At 66.6% G+C, this 14696-nt stretch overlaps 1 protein-coding gene across 2 annotated transcripts; it reads right to left on the bottom strand.

The window, feature by feature from the left end:
• Positions 1–2160: 2160 nt before the first annotated feature.
• MKNK2 (MAPK interacting serine/threonine kinase 2) lies at positions 2161–14681 on the bottom strand. 2 transcript variants are annotated; one of them, XM_070622395.1, is made up of 14 exons: positions 14529–14681; positions 14243–14377; positions 10745–10832; positions 10498–10599; positions 10321–10418; positions 8315–8394; positions 7968–8041; positions 7583–7687; positions 7430–7485; positions 7257–7352; positions 6619–6813; positions 5335–5499; positions 4602–4645; positions 2161–4297 (listed from the first exon to the last, which is right to left on the bottom strand). In XM_070622395.1, exons 2-14 carry the CDS (start codon positions 14291–14293, stop codon positions 4060–4062), a joined length of 1392 nt encoding a protein of 463 aa, XP_070478496.1. In that variant the 5' UTR covers positions 14294–14377; positions 14529–14681; the 3' UTR covers positions 2161–4059. The 2 variants fall into 2 exon arrangements, with proteins under 2 accessions (XP_070478496.1, XP_070478497.1); XM_070622396.1 differs by having other exon boundaries at positions 2161–4291; positions 14529–14661.
• Positions 14682–14696: the final 15 nt, after the last annotated feature.

Consider the following 14696-nt stretch of genomic DNA (forward strand, 5'->3'; position numbering starts at 1 on the left):
GTGTCTGCTTCTCTCACTTTATTATTTTTTTAATACAACTTACTTTTTAATAAACAGTCTCATGTGGACAGAAGACAACACAGTTTTCGTGCCCCCCCTCCTCCGGTTGCCTGTTGGCGCTGACATCAGTGTGTGGCGGCTCCCCAGATCTCGGGTGTGACCTCAGGGTGACCGTCTGATCTGCACGCGCTCCGTGCTGGCTGGGACTCGCGGGACCAGGGGAGCCCCGAGCTGGCGTCCCCACTCCAGGGGTGGAGCCTGGGCCCAGGCGGTCGGGAAGGGCTGGGTTTCCTGCCACCGCTGGAGGCCGGCGCTGCGGGAGGGGCGGGCGGGCGGCAGGAAGCGGGGCTGCGGAGCTGCAGCGAGTGAGGCTGGGGAACAGGCTGTGCCCGCGGCCCGGGCTTGGAGGGCAGCAGGGGGCAGGGAGCGGTCAGCGGCGGGCCTGGCAGGGCTGGGCAGGGCTTGCTGCCACCTGCAAGGGAGGGCGGTGGCTGGGCATGTGACACCCCCTCCCCCACGCGTATGCCAGGCCCTGCCAGGGCCAGGGCGGGGCCCCGGGAATTGAGGGGGGACACTGGGGGTGGCGTGGGCCAGGGAACCAGGCGGGTCGGTGGTCCTGGAGGGGGCTGGTGGGGGCCAGACTGGGGGCGGGGTATCTGTCTTGGAGGTAGCTGAACAAATTTTGGGGGCAGGGACCAGGCCCAAGGGTGCCCAGGCTTCCTCCTGATGGGCCGGGTTGGGGGGTGTGCCACCTGCTGATGCTGGGCTCTTAGGCAGGAGGGGGGTGACCCACTGCCCCAGAGGATCCTGGAGCCCATGCCTTGCCAGGCGAGCCTTGCCCACAGCCCCAAGAGCCCCCCTCCAGCCCCGACCCATGTTCAGGTTGTCCCCAGGCACTGCCAGGCCACCCCCCCACACGGCCTGGCGTTTGTCCTGTGGCTCCTGGCCACAACGCCCACCAGGCCCGTCATCCGTCACTGGGCTGGCTCTGAGGGTGACAATGGCTCACTGGGTCCCTGGGACCCCAGGTCCATATTCCATGGGACGGCCAGAACGGTTCTTCCGAAAATGACATCCTGTTGGTCTGTGCCCTGCTCACATCCTCTCCGAGGGTCCACCCAGAAGGATGAAAACAACGTCCACACAAAACCCGGACACAGATGTTCTCAGCAGCACAACTCACACAGCCACAAAGTGCGAACAACACAAATGTCCACCAGTGAATGAACAGATCCACACACGTGTGCACCCACACGCTGGAGTGCGACGCGGCCGTGAAGAGGAGCGAGGCCCTGACACGGCTGCACGTGGACGGACCTGAACACACGGTGCTCAGGGAGAGGAGCAGACACAGAAGGCTCCGGGGGCTGATGCTGGACCGGCCCATCCAGCACTGCCTGCTCCCCAACCCCAGGCCCCAGAGTGACGGCACCTGCTTCTTCCTTGTCCCCTCATCACTGTGCTAGCTGCTTGTCACCTCACGTGGCTTCTCTCAGATCCCCACTCATCAGATGAGGAAACTGAGGCACACGGCAGTCTGGAGGGAGCTGCGATTCCAGCCCAGGCTGACGTCCTCAGCCACTGGGCTTCCCTGCCTCCTTTGGGCTCCTGCCTCCAGGAAGTTCTCCTTGATTCACTCCCTTCCCCGCAGGATCTGAAGTCAACCCTGGGCTGTGCGGCACAGAGGGCTGCATCCAGCGAGAGCTTAATCATGGCTGAGGGGATGGAGTCGAGAGGGAGGAGGGCCAGCCACACGGGGGATGTTTGAATGACTGGGGCTTCCCCCCTTGAATCTGAGATAGCTGAGCACCTGACCATGGACGTGATGGGCAGGTGACGCCAGATCACCTGCAGCTTCTGCTGTGGGCCGGTCTTGGACCCATCTGCCACATTGTGAGGAGGCCCAAGCCACGCGGGAGGCCACGCGTGGGCGCCCGGCCCTCCTTCCCGTCTGAGTGGCCTTGAAGCCAGCCCAGCTCGAACCTGCAGACGATGAGGCTTCCCGGCCGGGGGCCCAGGCATCCCTCGGCAGGACCAGCCAGCCCACCCGCAGGGGGCCCCAGCCCATCACCAGGAGGCACTGAGACAGTGGGGCCACCAGGTTGGGGGTGGGGGTGGCTCGCAACGCGGCCCCAGAAAACCAGGACGCACAGGCCCACGCGAGTTTTTATGGTTTTATTAAATCCTTACAAAACAGAATACAAAATTCCGGCTTTGACAGTTGGTTGTAAAGGAAACCTTCTGAGCTGTATCAGTTTGCCTGGTACAGTGGAGTTTAAAGTGCTTTGATGTTTTTCCCCCACTTTTAAAAAAAATTCGAGTTTTTTTTTTTTGTCTTTTTTCACACTTCTTAACATCGAAACACTGCCGTGCCCCCCGCGCCAGGGCGGCCTGGGACCCGGCCGCTCGTTCACAGTTAAGGGTTCGGACCAGCTCCCCCAGCCGCCCCGTCGAAGTGATGGGGGAGGAGGAAGTGGCTGTCCCACCTTTGGGGAAAAGAAAAAAACAAAAACAAAAACAGAAACAAAAAACACAGCTGCTCATAGCCCAGCTTTCCAAAGGAACATGGACACAGCGCCTGTTGCGTCTTTTTACAAAAAGGCGGACTCCCCAGTTGCGAAACGTGGGGTCGCTGGCGGGTGAGCCGTGGAGGGGTGGGGCGGTCCCACCCCGTGTCTTTGGGAAGGCCAGTCCACAGATCCGGGCGGGCGGGGGCCGGGAGGGCCGGCGGCCCCCACGACCTGCGACAATCGAACGAGACTCGAGGGGCTGCAGTGACGGCATCCCAGCCCCCCAACCCAGGAGGCCCCCCCCGACATTCAAGTATTTCTTAACAACGAGGAAGGGAAGTCAACCGATGTTTTTACAAAAACTAACAGAATGGGATGAACAACTAGAAGCCGTCGGCCGGGCGGCGGGAGCCCTGCCCAGACCACGGGGCCAGGCTGCCCGTGGGGCACGGAGAAAAGGAAGCCTGTATTGCATAGTGTCACCGCCCCAGGACCGGGGTGGGGTGCGGTGGCCAAGGCCGGGGGTCACGGGGTCACGCACGTGTGACCTGTGCGCTGGGGCGTTCGGAGGGGTGCCCGGGGGAGGGGGTGGTGGCAGCTGCAGCCGTTTTCCTGAAGGTGGGCGGAGCAGAAGCCTTGCCCCAGGTTGGCCCTGCTCCAGGAGGGGCTGACAGCGCTCACACCAGCCCCGAGGGTGAGAGGGGCAGGACGTGGCCATGGTCAGACTGAGCCCTGAGAAGGGCACTCGGGTGCCCGGGGAGGGGGTCAGCGGGACCCCCACGTTGGCTGACGGGTGCCTGTCCAGCCCCTCCCACTTGCTCGGGGCCACCCTCCTGGGGGGCAGAGCCCCTGGTGGAGCGGGCAGTGGGGGCGGCCCCCGTCAGCTGCAGCTTAAGGTCAAGGTTCAAGGGAGCCCCGATTGTCAGTCAGTGGGGGGGGTCCGGCGGCCGTCCGCCCTGCCTGCCTGCACCCAGACCCCCCTCCTGCCACAGGGGAGACCTGAGATGCCCCGGTGCCCACCAAGCCGTCGGGCTGTCTTTGGGGGAGGGAAGAAGGACCCGCCGTCCCATGAGGGGGGCGCCGAGGGGGGCCCATCCCTGAAAATACTGTGAGGGCCGGGGAGGGGCAGGCGTGGGGCCTCCTGCGCCCCGGGGTCTGGAAGACGGCCGACGCCCTCCTCTCCTGAGTCACGTCGGGGGGGCGGTGGGGGCAGCGGGGGCCTTTCACAGTACAGGCGAGCAGCGGGCAGCGGGCGGCAGACCCAGCCACACGCCCCACTCCCCCTGCCAGCCCCGGGCCTGCTCTGCTTTAAACACCGTTAAGAGGAGAGAAAAATGGAGGGGGCGCAGAGAACGAGGAAAAAACCCAGAGCAAAAACCTCATATAAAAAGACCCCCCCAGTGGAGCTCGGCGCCTCGGGATCCAGCCGGGGGGAAGGGCAGCCTGCTGGTCACCGGCTGGCAATAGCTTAAAAAAATCTTTAGATTTGATGGGGGTGGGGGCACCTATGTACAGAGGGAGGGAGGGAGGGAGGGAGGGAGGGAGGGGATCACGCGTGGTCTCCCACCAGGACCACGGGGGCCGCGGACAGGCTGGCTCGCTGCCGCCGCTGGGCCAGCTTGGACTGCGAGGGTGGGGACAGCTGCAGGCAGCGTGAGGTAGCTCTGATGACCACGGGCTGGCCCTGCCCCGCCTCCTCGGCCGCGTCCTCCTCGCGCTGGGCCAGCTGCCGGTTCATGGCGATGGCCTCGGCCGCGAACGACGTGAGGTCTTTGGCACAGCTGTTCCTGGGGACGGGGTGGGCGGTCACCGAGGACACGGAGGGGAGCTGCCAGGCGCACCCCTGCTTCCCTGGGGACCCCCGGGGTCTGTGCAGGGCCCTGGGGGAAGGGCTGCGAGACCTCAGGCCCCCTCAGTCTCCCCGGGGGGCCAGGACTCCAGCTGGGGGCCCCATCAGTCACCAGGTATGAAAACACTCAAGCGTTTGGGTGACTTCTCCCCAACTTACACATATTTTAAAGCCATTTCAAACACCTTAACATACAGCCCCACCCCCGGGTGTGGAGCTCCCCTCTGAGCCGAGCGCCTCACCTCTGCAGGACCATGGGTGTGGGCAGCGTGTTCTCCGGGGCGCACTGCAAGGACACAGGAGACGCAGCTGCAGAGCAGACACCACCGGGCCCCCAGGACGGCCCTCCCCCGCAGGCTGTGACCACCCCAGATAAGGGGGTGCACGTGCCAGGACTGAGGCAGGCCAGGGGGAGGGGACGGGATGGATGACGACGACACTGCCCGAGCCCAGCTCCCCAGGCCAGACCGCTCACCAAAGCTGACCCCTCCTGCGGTTCCAGCCCAAACCCGTGGCAGCTGCTCCCTTCCCGACCCTGCTCTCCTGACGCTCCTGAAGCTGGGGAGCCCCTGCCCCGACTTGCCTCAGGAGCGGGGCCCCAGTCTGTGCGCCCCACGGGGGCCCCGGTGCCAGCTTTTATTTTTGGCTAAGCTCCCTGGCCTGGGGTGGCAGCCCGGCTCAGATGACCGCTGGCCGGGAGAAACACGAGCTCCGCCGACACTGGTGCTGGGCGTGGCAGGCCTCTACTGACCCTGGCTCCGGGCCCGGCCAGAGGCTCGACCCCCAGCTGACCTCAGCTCCGGTGGTCCCGACCCCTCCCTGGCCTTCCACGGCTGCGCCCGCCAGCCCCCCACTGTGCCTGGGCTCCTAGCAGACACCACCACCAACCGCCTGACCACATCTCAGAGTGGCGACACGTGCTCCAGGTCACCCCCGGGCCGCGGAGGACGCTGGGTGGGGGCGGCCGGCACTCACCCCCCGCACCCAGGGGTGCTGCAGGACCTGCGCAGCACTGAGCCGCTGCTTGGCGTCGCGGACGAGGAGCTTGGAGATGAGGTCTTTGGCGGCGAAGGAGATGTGGGCCCAGTCCTTGTCGGGAAACTCGTACTTGCCCTCTTGGATGCTCTCAAACAGCATGTTCTGGGGGACGCAGGGCGGAGGGTCAGCGCAGCCAGCGAGGGCGGAGGCCAAGGCCCCGATGATGGGACGGCCGAGCCCAGACCCAGGCAGGGACCGAGACACTGCTGAGTGACAAGCTCCTTCAGGGCCCCAGACCCCACCACGGGGCCTGACCTGTGACCCGGGGCCCAAGTTCAAGGATCCCCGACTGGCCGCTCGGACAGCAGGGTGGCTGGAGAGCTCTGTGGGACTCAGGACTGGTGTCCTGAGGTTAGTGGGCAGGCCGGGGCTCCGGGGGGCGAGGGGCCAAAGGTCTGGGGGGTCTGGACTAGAGAGCCAGTCTCGGGGGGGGCCCACGCTGGGCTCTGCCCAAGGGAAGCCTGCTTCACAGAAAAGCAGCTCCGGGGGAACCGGCCCTGAACCCTGAACCTCGTCATGCGGGCAAGAAGGCTGGAACCCTGTCACTCCAAATCACAGGCCTCACCCCCTCCTCAGCTCCCTGAGCCCTGAATGCTCTTCCCTGTGGGCCAGGGGACCCAATGAGCCTCGGGAGACCCAGAAAGGCCACACTGGCACTGCCCAGGGGATGTGTGGCTGATCTAAGGCCAGGCCCAGGGAGGGACACTGGGCAGGACCCAAGATAGGGTGGGGTGTGTGTGTGTGCGCACAGACCAGGCCTGGAGCTGTGCACAGGGAGTCCTCAGGGTTCATGATAGTACCCAGTCTAGGTCCCAGGGTAGGAACGGGGGTGCACGGGGTGCCCAGGCCAGGTCCCAGAGCGGGCGATGGGGTGCATGGGGTGCCAGTGCAGGCCCAGAGTGGGATGCCCGATGCAGATTCAGGGTGGGGGTGCCCAAGGTGCCACTGCAGGGCCCGAGTTGGGGCAGGGCTTCCGGAGTGCCTTGGGCAGGGCCAAGAGCAGGGTGCACGGGGTGCCCAGGGTGCCTGGTGCAGGGGCCCAGAGCAGGTGCACGGGGTGCCTGGTGCAGGGCCTGAGTGGGGGCGGGTTGCCCGGTGCAGGCCCCAGAGCGGGGTGCCCAGGGGGCCTGGTGCAGGTTCAGGGCAGGGTGCCCGGGGTGCGGTGCTGGGCCCAGGGCAGGGTCCCCGGAGTGCCTGGTGCAGGGCCTGGGGCGCGCGCACCTGGCAGGCCGGGCAGGCCTCGCCGCGGTCCCAGCCGCAGTCGCTGCCGCAGTGGCCCACGAAGGGCGGGTAGCCGCTGAGCAGGATGTAGAGGATGACGCCCAGGCTCCAGAGATCGCAGCGCTTGTCGTAGATGCTGGCCTCCTCGCTGAAGGCCTCCACCACCTCGGGGGCCATGTACTCGGCAGAGCCGCACTGCGGGCAGAGGGTGGGGGTAAGGGGTAGGGGGGGCCCGTCAGCGCCTCGGGACTTCCCGACGTCACGTGAGGCGCCTGAACCCGGGTCACCTGAGCCCGCCGCGCCTCAAGGCCCCGCCCCGCCCCCACCCCCGGCCAGTCAACAGGCACCAGGAGCCCGCCCTGTCCAATCAGCAACAAGTGCTGGGAGCCCGCCGCGCCCGCCCAATCAGCGGCAGGATCCGGGAGCCCGGCCCGCCCCGCCGCGCCCGCCCGCCCAATCAGCGGCAGGCTCTGGGAGCCCGCCCCGCCAATCAGCGGCTGTTGCCAAGCGGAAGCCCGAGCTCGCAGCGGAGCCTCGGCCCCGCACCTCGAGGTTACGCAACCGCAGCCGCAGCTGCAGCTGGACCGGATCTGCACCGGATCCGGGCCGTCCCGCCCCCCCGTCGGGGCGCCCCTCACCGGGGTGAGCAGCTCCGGGGTGGAGATGGGCGAGCAGTCCCCGTTGAGTTTGATGCCGCTGCCCAGGTCGAAGTCACAAATCTTCACCGGGGAGACCTGGGGGCGGCGGGCGTGAGCGCGGGCTGGGTCTGGGGTCCCCGGGGAGGGGGGGGGCCGCCCCCTGCATCCCTCACCTGGTTGGGGTGCTCACAGAGGATGTTCTCGGGCTTTAGGTCCCTGTGGGCGATGCCTGCGGGAGGAACCGCGCAGAGGGTCAGTGGTAGGTGGACAGAGGGCAAGGCTGGACCCTGGCGGATCCCCAGGACCCCTCCGGGGATGGCACCTACCTTTGTTGTGCAGGAAGTCCAGGGCGCTGGCCACGTCCTGCACGACCACGCTGGCCTCCAGCTCATTAAAGTGCCGCCGCTTGTGGATGTGGCTCAGGATGGAGCCTGGGGCCGGGCCATGGTGGCGGGAGAAAATGCTGTAGTCACCTGCGTGTCCCCAGGCCACTGCCCAGTGCCCACCACCCCACCCCACCCCACCCAGCACGGACAACCCGGCTTTAGCCTCATTGGGCCCAAACTGCACCCTGAGCTGCCGTGTGGACAGAAAGCGCAGACCCCACAAGCCCCCTCTGATGGGCAGGACCCTCTGACAGGTTCTCCCTGGTGGCCCTGAGTCGGCGGCCCATGAGGACCCAGCTGGAGATGTCCCCCAGGCCCCACGTACCCCCTCGCATCTTCTCAAACACCAGATAGAAGCGGTCTTCCTCCTCGAAGAACTCGATCAACTCTAGAACGTTCCTGGGGTGGGAGGTGGAGAGGCAGGAAGGGAGTGAGGCCTCCCGAGGCCCCTGGACCCACAGCCCAGCCCAGGAGGGCCACCTTCTCCACCCCTGGGCCCACAGGAAGGCTGGGACTGGGGCCGCCCACCTCCGACTGTCAGCCCCCTGCCGCTGGGCCGGCCCACAGCGCCCAGCATACAGTGGTGCTCACTAAGTGCTTGCTGGGGGCGGCGAGGCCTTCGGGCCCATTCGTCCCCTGAGGGACGGCTGGGGGCCCGGCGTGTGACGTTACCTGTGTCCCTGGCACTGATACAACATCTCCACCTCCCGGAAAACCCTGCTCCGAATGTGGCCCGGCTGCTTCTCGATGATCTGAGAGGGCATGTGGATGGCGGGGGGGGGACACAGCAGCTGGGTCAGGCAGACCCTCCACGGCCTGAAGGCCCCCCCAACCCAGAAACTCCCCCCATTTCACGCCTGAAAGACCTTTAAGCTCTGCAAGGCAGAACTCTCCTATGGGGGCTCAGAACTTGCCGGAAATCAGAACGGTGGTGTGAGCAGCAGCCGGGGACAAAGCGTTTCCCCTGAACTCTGTGTGTGTGTGTGTGTGTGTGTGTGTGTGTGTGTAAGGGAGAGCAAGAAGGCACAGAGGTTTCCCAACAGGCCTGCAAACAGGACCCATGTCAGGGTCTCTTGGACTGGCCGGCCTCCCCTCCCTGACTGGGAGCCTGGTGGCCACTGTGCCAGCTCACACACCATTCAGGAGACTAGAAGGGCCTCGGGGTACCAACTACCAGCCAAGCCATCCCCATTGGCCAAGTCTCACCCCCAGTTCCACACCGGTCTGGGCAGATGCCCTCAGCCCATGGGGCCGGGTCTATTTCAGGCCAGCCCAGACTGGCCGCCTGCCCACCAGCAGGTACAGCCTCCCAGGAGCCCAGAGCTCAGGAAGCCAGCCCGTGCCTCTGCTCCCAACCCCCACTGGCACCCAGGAGCTCCGAGGACCCGGGAGTTCTGGGCCACTCCCCTAGGAGCAACCCCAGCCACCTAAAGGTGGCAGCCAGTTCTCGCCCCGCAACCTCGGGCCCCACGCACCCACTGGGAACCTCTTCCCAGGGCTGGACCCTTGAGCTCCACCACACAGGCTGGGTCCCCACCCGCACCCAGGCGCCGGGCCCAGCACCACAGCCCGGAGGAGGAGCTGCCGTGTGTGCCACTGGCCACCAGGGCTGGGCCACTACCCTATGCACTGTCTCACCTGTCTAAAGACAACACACCTGTCCCAAAGAGGAACAGAACAAGCAAGTTGTACAATGCCACCAGCCACACCCTCCTGGAGTAACCTGAACCTCCTCCTGTCCCTGGGGAATCTGCTAAGAGCCCCGCTTCATGGAGAAGGCAGCTGTCCCTTGCACGAGGGGGACGGCCTTCTAGGTCACACACCACGTGACCCGGGCTACCTAAGCACCCCGAGCCTCTGTTTCCATGTCTGTCAAACGGAGACAGGAAACCAGAGTGCCGATAGGATCTGCAGGAGGAAGGGCTCAGGACACCTCGTGCGCAGAAGGTGTGTGCGGCCATCCCATCGCCCACCCCTCCTGGGAGCTCCCTGGAGGCAGGGACCACAGCCACCTCTGTTGCCAGACCTCCCCCACGACCCGAGGCTTCTGGCCAGCCCACGGTGCCCCCCCAGCCCAGAGGCAGGGTCATGGGGGACCTGGAAGGCTTCTCAGAACCTCCGATCTGACCACCTGGCTGGGCAACCCAGGTGGCGAGGCCACAGCTGCCAGGCCACTCGGCCACCCCTGGCCAGACGCTGCACGGGGTGAGCAGGAGCTCTCACAGCCTGCCCTGATCTCCCCCCCAATGCCGAGCCCCCCGGGGCCCCGAGAACTGTGTCGCCCTCCTAATCCTCGTAACCGATACAGAGAAGCATTTGTCATCCCTGGGGACGGGACTGGCCTGAGGTGACCCAGGAGGCGAGCGTCAGCTCTGACCAAAGTCCCTGGCTCTCAGAGGCCACTCAGCCCCAGGTCCACGGCCTCCTGCACAGGGGCTGCCCCTCGCGGTCACTTCCCATGGGGACTCGGGGGCCCAGCCTAGGCTGACCCAGATTCCCAGGGGTGGCCTGAGTCACCACCCCTGAGGCCATTTTTAGACACTGGTTTTCCCCAGATGGCTGCTGGTCTGGGAGTTCGAATGCCAGCACGCCGCCTCCTGCCACCCCTCTGGCCAGTGCCGGATCCCAGGCCTGCGGGTGGCGGGGGGAGGCGAGTGGAGCCGGCGGCATGTGCCCACCTTGACGGCGTACTCCTGGTTGGTGATGAGGTTGACGCAGGTTTGCACGCGGGCGTGGGCACCCTCCCCGAGCACGTCCTCCTGCAGCTGGTAGACATCTGGGGAGCAAGGGACAGTGAGAACCGCCCTGGGGGGGCCCCGTGCCCTGCCAGCCCTCGCCCCACCGGCGTCCCTCACCTTCGAAGCGGCCCGAGAAGCTGTCGGTGGCCCGGCACCGCTTCTTTTTCTTGCCCCTCTTCTTGGCATCGGGGATGTCGATGGGCTGGCTCGAGGGCATATCTGGGCAAAACCAGGAAGGGAAGCCCACCGGGTTCAGGAGGTAGCCCCTGCCCCCACCTGCCCCCGGGGCTGGCCTGCCGCTCTCAGGCCCAGCCCAGCCCTCACCCCTCCACCAGTAATACCCCCTCCCTCCCAGGCCCCTCACCAGGGCGGGCCGGGCACTCCAGGCTGAAGTCCGCCTCCCCGTGGTGCGCCTGGTCTAGGGAGAAGGCCAGCTCGAAAGGATTCTGCCCCTGCAGGGGAGAGAAGAGGAGAGAGCGCTCTCAGCACCCCTGTCAGGACAGCCCCACCCCACCGAGAGACCGGCCGTGAAAACACACATGCTCCCCCCCACCCAGCCACGTGACCACACGCCGATGGGGAGAGCCTGGCTTTGCTGACCATGAGCAAAGGGACCTTCTACCCCGAGCCCAGGGTCTTTGGGGTCTCTGGGGAGGGGGGCCGTGTGGGAAGGGGCCGGACAGACACAGGAGCAGGGGGCGCTGCCTCCCATGCCAGGACCAAGTCCCGTGGGACCCAGGCCACACCTACCCTTGGTGTGCTGGCCTGCAGAATGGGGACAGCTCCACAGCCCGCCTGACCTCGGGCACGCAGTGGGAGGGGTGAGTCACTGGCTCCTGGGCCAGGCACCCAGCGGGGAGGACTTGCCTGCGTTCCCACGGCCTGCTGGGCTCCATCCTACCTGCGCAAGGCCCTGGTCCTCCTGGCCTCAGTTTCCTCTCTGTGAAACAGGCACCACTGCCCTCCTTGCCTCACGCTGCCCTCTCCCGGCACCACCGTGCTCTCTGCCCCTGGATGGTTTTCTTCGTCCCCCTGCCAGCCACACCTCCACTCCTGGGGCTGCCTGTGAGCCCCCCAGCTCTGGGCATGCTGAAGCCACCGCTCTGTGGTCTCCCGGTGCAGCCCCACCCAGCTCCGCCTCCTCTCTCCCAGCACCCCGCCGCTGATACTGGACTGCGGCACACTCCCAGGGGTGACGGGAGAGACACCCACAGGCTCCAGTGTGAACACTGGGCCACCCTCTGCCTGGCCCTGCCCAGGCCACAGCCTGCACTGTCCTGCTCACCCCTGACACCCCCAGGAGGGTGCCCCTCACGGGCCCCAGTGCCCAGCTAAGAGACCAGCCCTGGTGAGGAGGGGCCCACTCAAGCTCCCTGCTTGCCCCCAGGACTGGGCACAGGGTGGGAGAACCCACCCGTGCAGGAGAAATGGTTTTCTGTGCCCCAGACAACAGGTTGCTGGAACGTAAACATTTCTGCAGAGCAGATGATCCAGCGTGAGGACAGGCGGTCCCTGCCTCATGGGCGAGGCTTTAAAGCTGGGACTGAGGCCCAGCCAGGTCTCTTTAGAATCAGCTCTAATGGCCAGGGCCTCGGGTGGACGCCCAGGGGTGGTGCCAGCACCGATGCTGGGCGACCTGAGCCAAATCACTGCCTCTCTCTGGGCCTTGGGACAACTAGGGCATGGGCTTTGGCAAGAGGATGATCCAGCAGATAAGAAAGTCCAGGAGAGCCCTAGGGAGACCCCAAGGGGCGTGCCGGCAGGAGGGGCCAGGCCAGATTCCTGCAGACAGGAGCCCGGAAGCCAGGCTGGCCTCAGAGGGGGCAGGCGGAGGTCAGAGGGAGCGGCTGACAAAGAGGCGTGGGCCCTTCCCGCCTCCCCACCCACCCTGCAGATAGCTGCTGGGAGGCCCGGGCAGGGGAGGGGAGCGGGAGGGAGGGGGCACTCCCGCCAGCCGGCGTGGGGCTTGTCCACCAGCCCCTGCCCACCCAGGGGTCCGGCCCCCACGGGGAGGCAGCCACACGGCATCGCCAGTGCCCACATCAGCACTCTGATAAGGCTCCATCCACAGGTGCCTGGTGACCACTTCCCCCTGGGAGGGGGGGCCTCAGAACGGCCACATAAGGGGGTCATCAGGAGGGAGAGTGGACGTGAGGCTGGCAGCCAGCACTCGGCCTAACCACCTCAGCCCTGGGCCTGACCAGCATCCAGGGTGACACGGGAGAGAGCTACCCCCAGCTCGTGCGACCGCATATGGGCGCAAGGATCCAAGGGGGCTACCAGGTCCCATCACTGTCCCCACACGCCTGTTGAGCCTCCAACTCAAAGCAGACAGAAGAGACAGCCAAACCACCGAGGTGAAGGAACGCGACATTCAACAAGCTCTTGTGTCCTGGTCACCACCTGCAGGGGAACCCAGGACAACCGCCACTCTTTCCGAGCCTCCACTTTCCCATCTTAAAACGGGGAAAATCTGTGGTCGACCCCGGCAGGCGTGTCACCCTGCTGAGCTGCTGCCGGACCTGAGGGAGGGAGGTGCCTCTAGCCCAAGGGGGCAACCCCAGTGCAGTGGGAGGAGACTCCAACTAGGGTGGCCGGCCCAGGGCCACCTCAGAGCCAGGACTCCCTGGCCAGTGTCCCTCCTACCTCTCGTGGGACTCCCATAGTCCCACCTTGGCTCAGGGCTGTCCGGCAGCCTGCAGAGGCCAGCCCGCAGTCCCAGGCAGTCTGGGCGGACTGGGCCCAGGGCTGGCTAGGGGACTCCAGTCAGCAGGCCTTGGCAGGAGGCGGCTGGAACCATCCAGAAAGTTCGCGTTTGCTTTGGCTGCTGTGCTGGCCCCACACACTGACCCCATCTCGGCTCACACCCAGCCCCAGGAGGAGTGAGACCACCGCCAGTGACGCCTCATGTCCACGCCCCTCCCACCCAGCCCTGGACACTTGGACTTGCCAAGGCTGTTGCTGCCCTGGAGGGGGGAGCGAGAATGACAGGCGTGTGGGCAGGGGTGGGGCGCTGGCCAGGGACGCTGGCTGGACAGGCCTGGGAATTCTAACCCAAACAGTCTCAGCTCGCTCCTCCCACTCTGGCACGCCAGCATATACACATACACACACACACACACTCACACACACCCAGGTCCTGCCTCCTCTACTGGGCAACAGGTCCCCGTCCGAAGCGGCCCAGAGAGGCCATTACATAACTCCACCGGTGGGGTGGGGTGGCGGTGACATCACTGCGTCCCCTGGGCCAGGCCCGGTGAGGCCCCTGCCCAGCACCTGCCCACCCCCCCTGGACTCGCTCATCTGAGACCAGCGCTTGGCAGCCATGGGGCCACCGCAGAAACTTCCCGCTCCGACAGGAAACAGTGCTTGGGCCTAGAGTGTCTGGGAGATGCAGGGCTGGCGGGGCATCCGATCCACTCCCCCATTCCGCAGACCACCTAGGAGGGCATGCAGGGGTGCCTGCAGCCCTGCCTGGGGCTCCTGGAGGAAGACCCCTACAGATCCCACAGGCCCCATGGAGCTGGGGACAGGACTGGGGCCTGCTGACTCCCCCAACAGCGTGCACCGGGCTACAGCTTGCAGGGGACACACAGGCAACGGTCTCCACGGGTAGGGGGCCCTCAGCCCTATTTGGGGATCCCGGAGGAAGGACCCCACAGGCCCCATGGGGCTGGAGACTGGATTATGGCCCACTGACCACCCCCCTTCACCGTTGTACACCCGGCTGGGGCAGCCCCAGGCGCACGGCGGGGGCGGGCACGAGCCCCGGGAGAGATGCTGGGGGCGGGCTCCGCGCCCCCTCCAGCGGCCACTCGGGTGGTCTCACCCGGAGCGCCCCCCAAACCAGCCTGGCCCTCACCTTGAACGAACGGTGGAAGCCCTGAAGTTCGGCTGTTTTCTTCTGCACCATCTTCTGTCCGGGCCCCACCAGCGGGGGAGGGGACGCGGGGCCCGGGGGGCGGCCCGTGGGCGGGGGGCGGCCGGGGAGGGGACCCTGCGGGCGGGAGCAGACAAAGGAGGGCGTGAGTGGCCGCGGCCGGCGCGCCGGGAGTCAAGGCCAGCGCGGCCGGGTTCCGCGGGGCCCGATCCGTGCGCCCAGATCGGGGCCGGGCCGGGCCAGGCCGGGGTCGCCGGGCTGCACTCACCGGGGTCGGGCTCGGGCCGGGGCCGCAGAGCCGCCGCCGCCGCCGCCCGAGACGCGCAGCCCCGATCCCGCTGCGCGGACCGCGCGGGGAACAGCGCCGCCGCCACCGCCGCCGCCACCGCGGACTCCTCCGCCTGGGCCGCCGCCGCCGAGAGGAGCCGCGCGCGCC

The sequence above is a fragment of the Equus przewalskii genome, chromosome 6 (assembly GCF_037783145.1).
Source record: "Equus przewalskii isolate Varuska chromosome 6, EquPr2, whole genome shotgun sequence".
Classification (NCBI taxonomy): domain Eukaryota; kingdom Metazoa; phylum Chordata; class Mammalia; order Perissodactyla; family Equidae; genus Equus; species Equus przewalskii.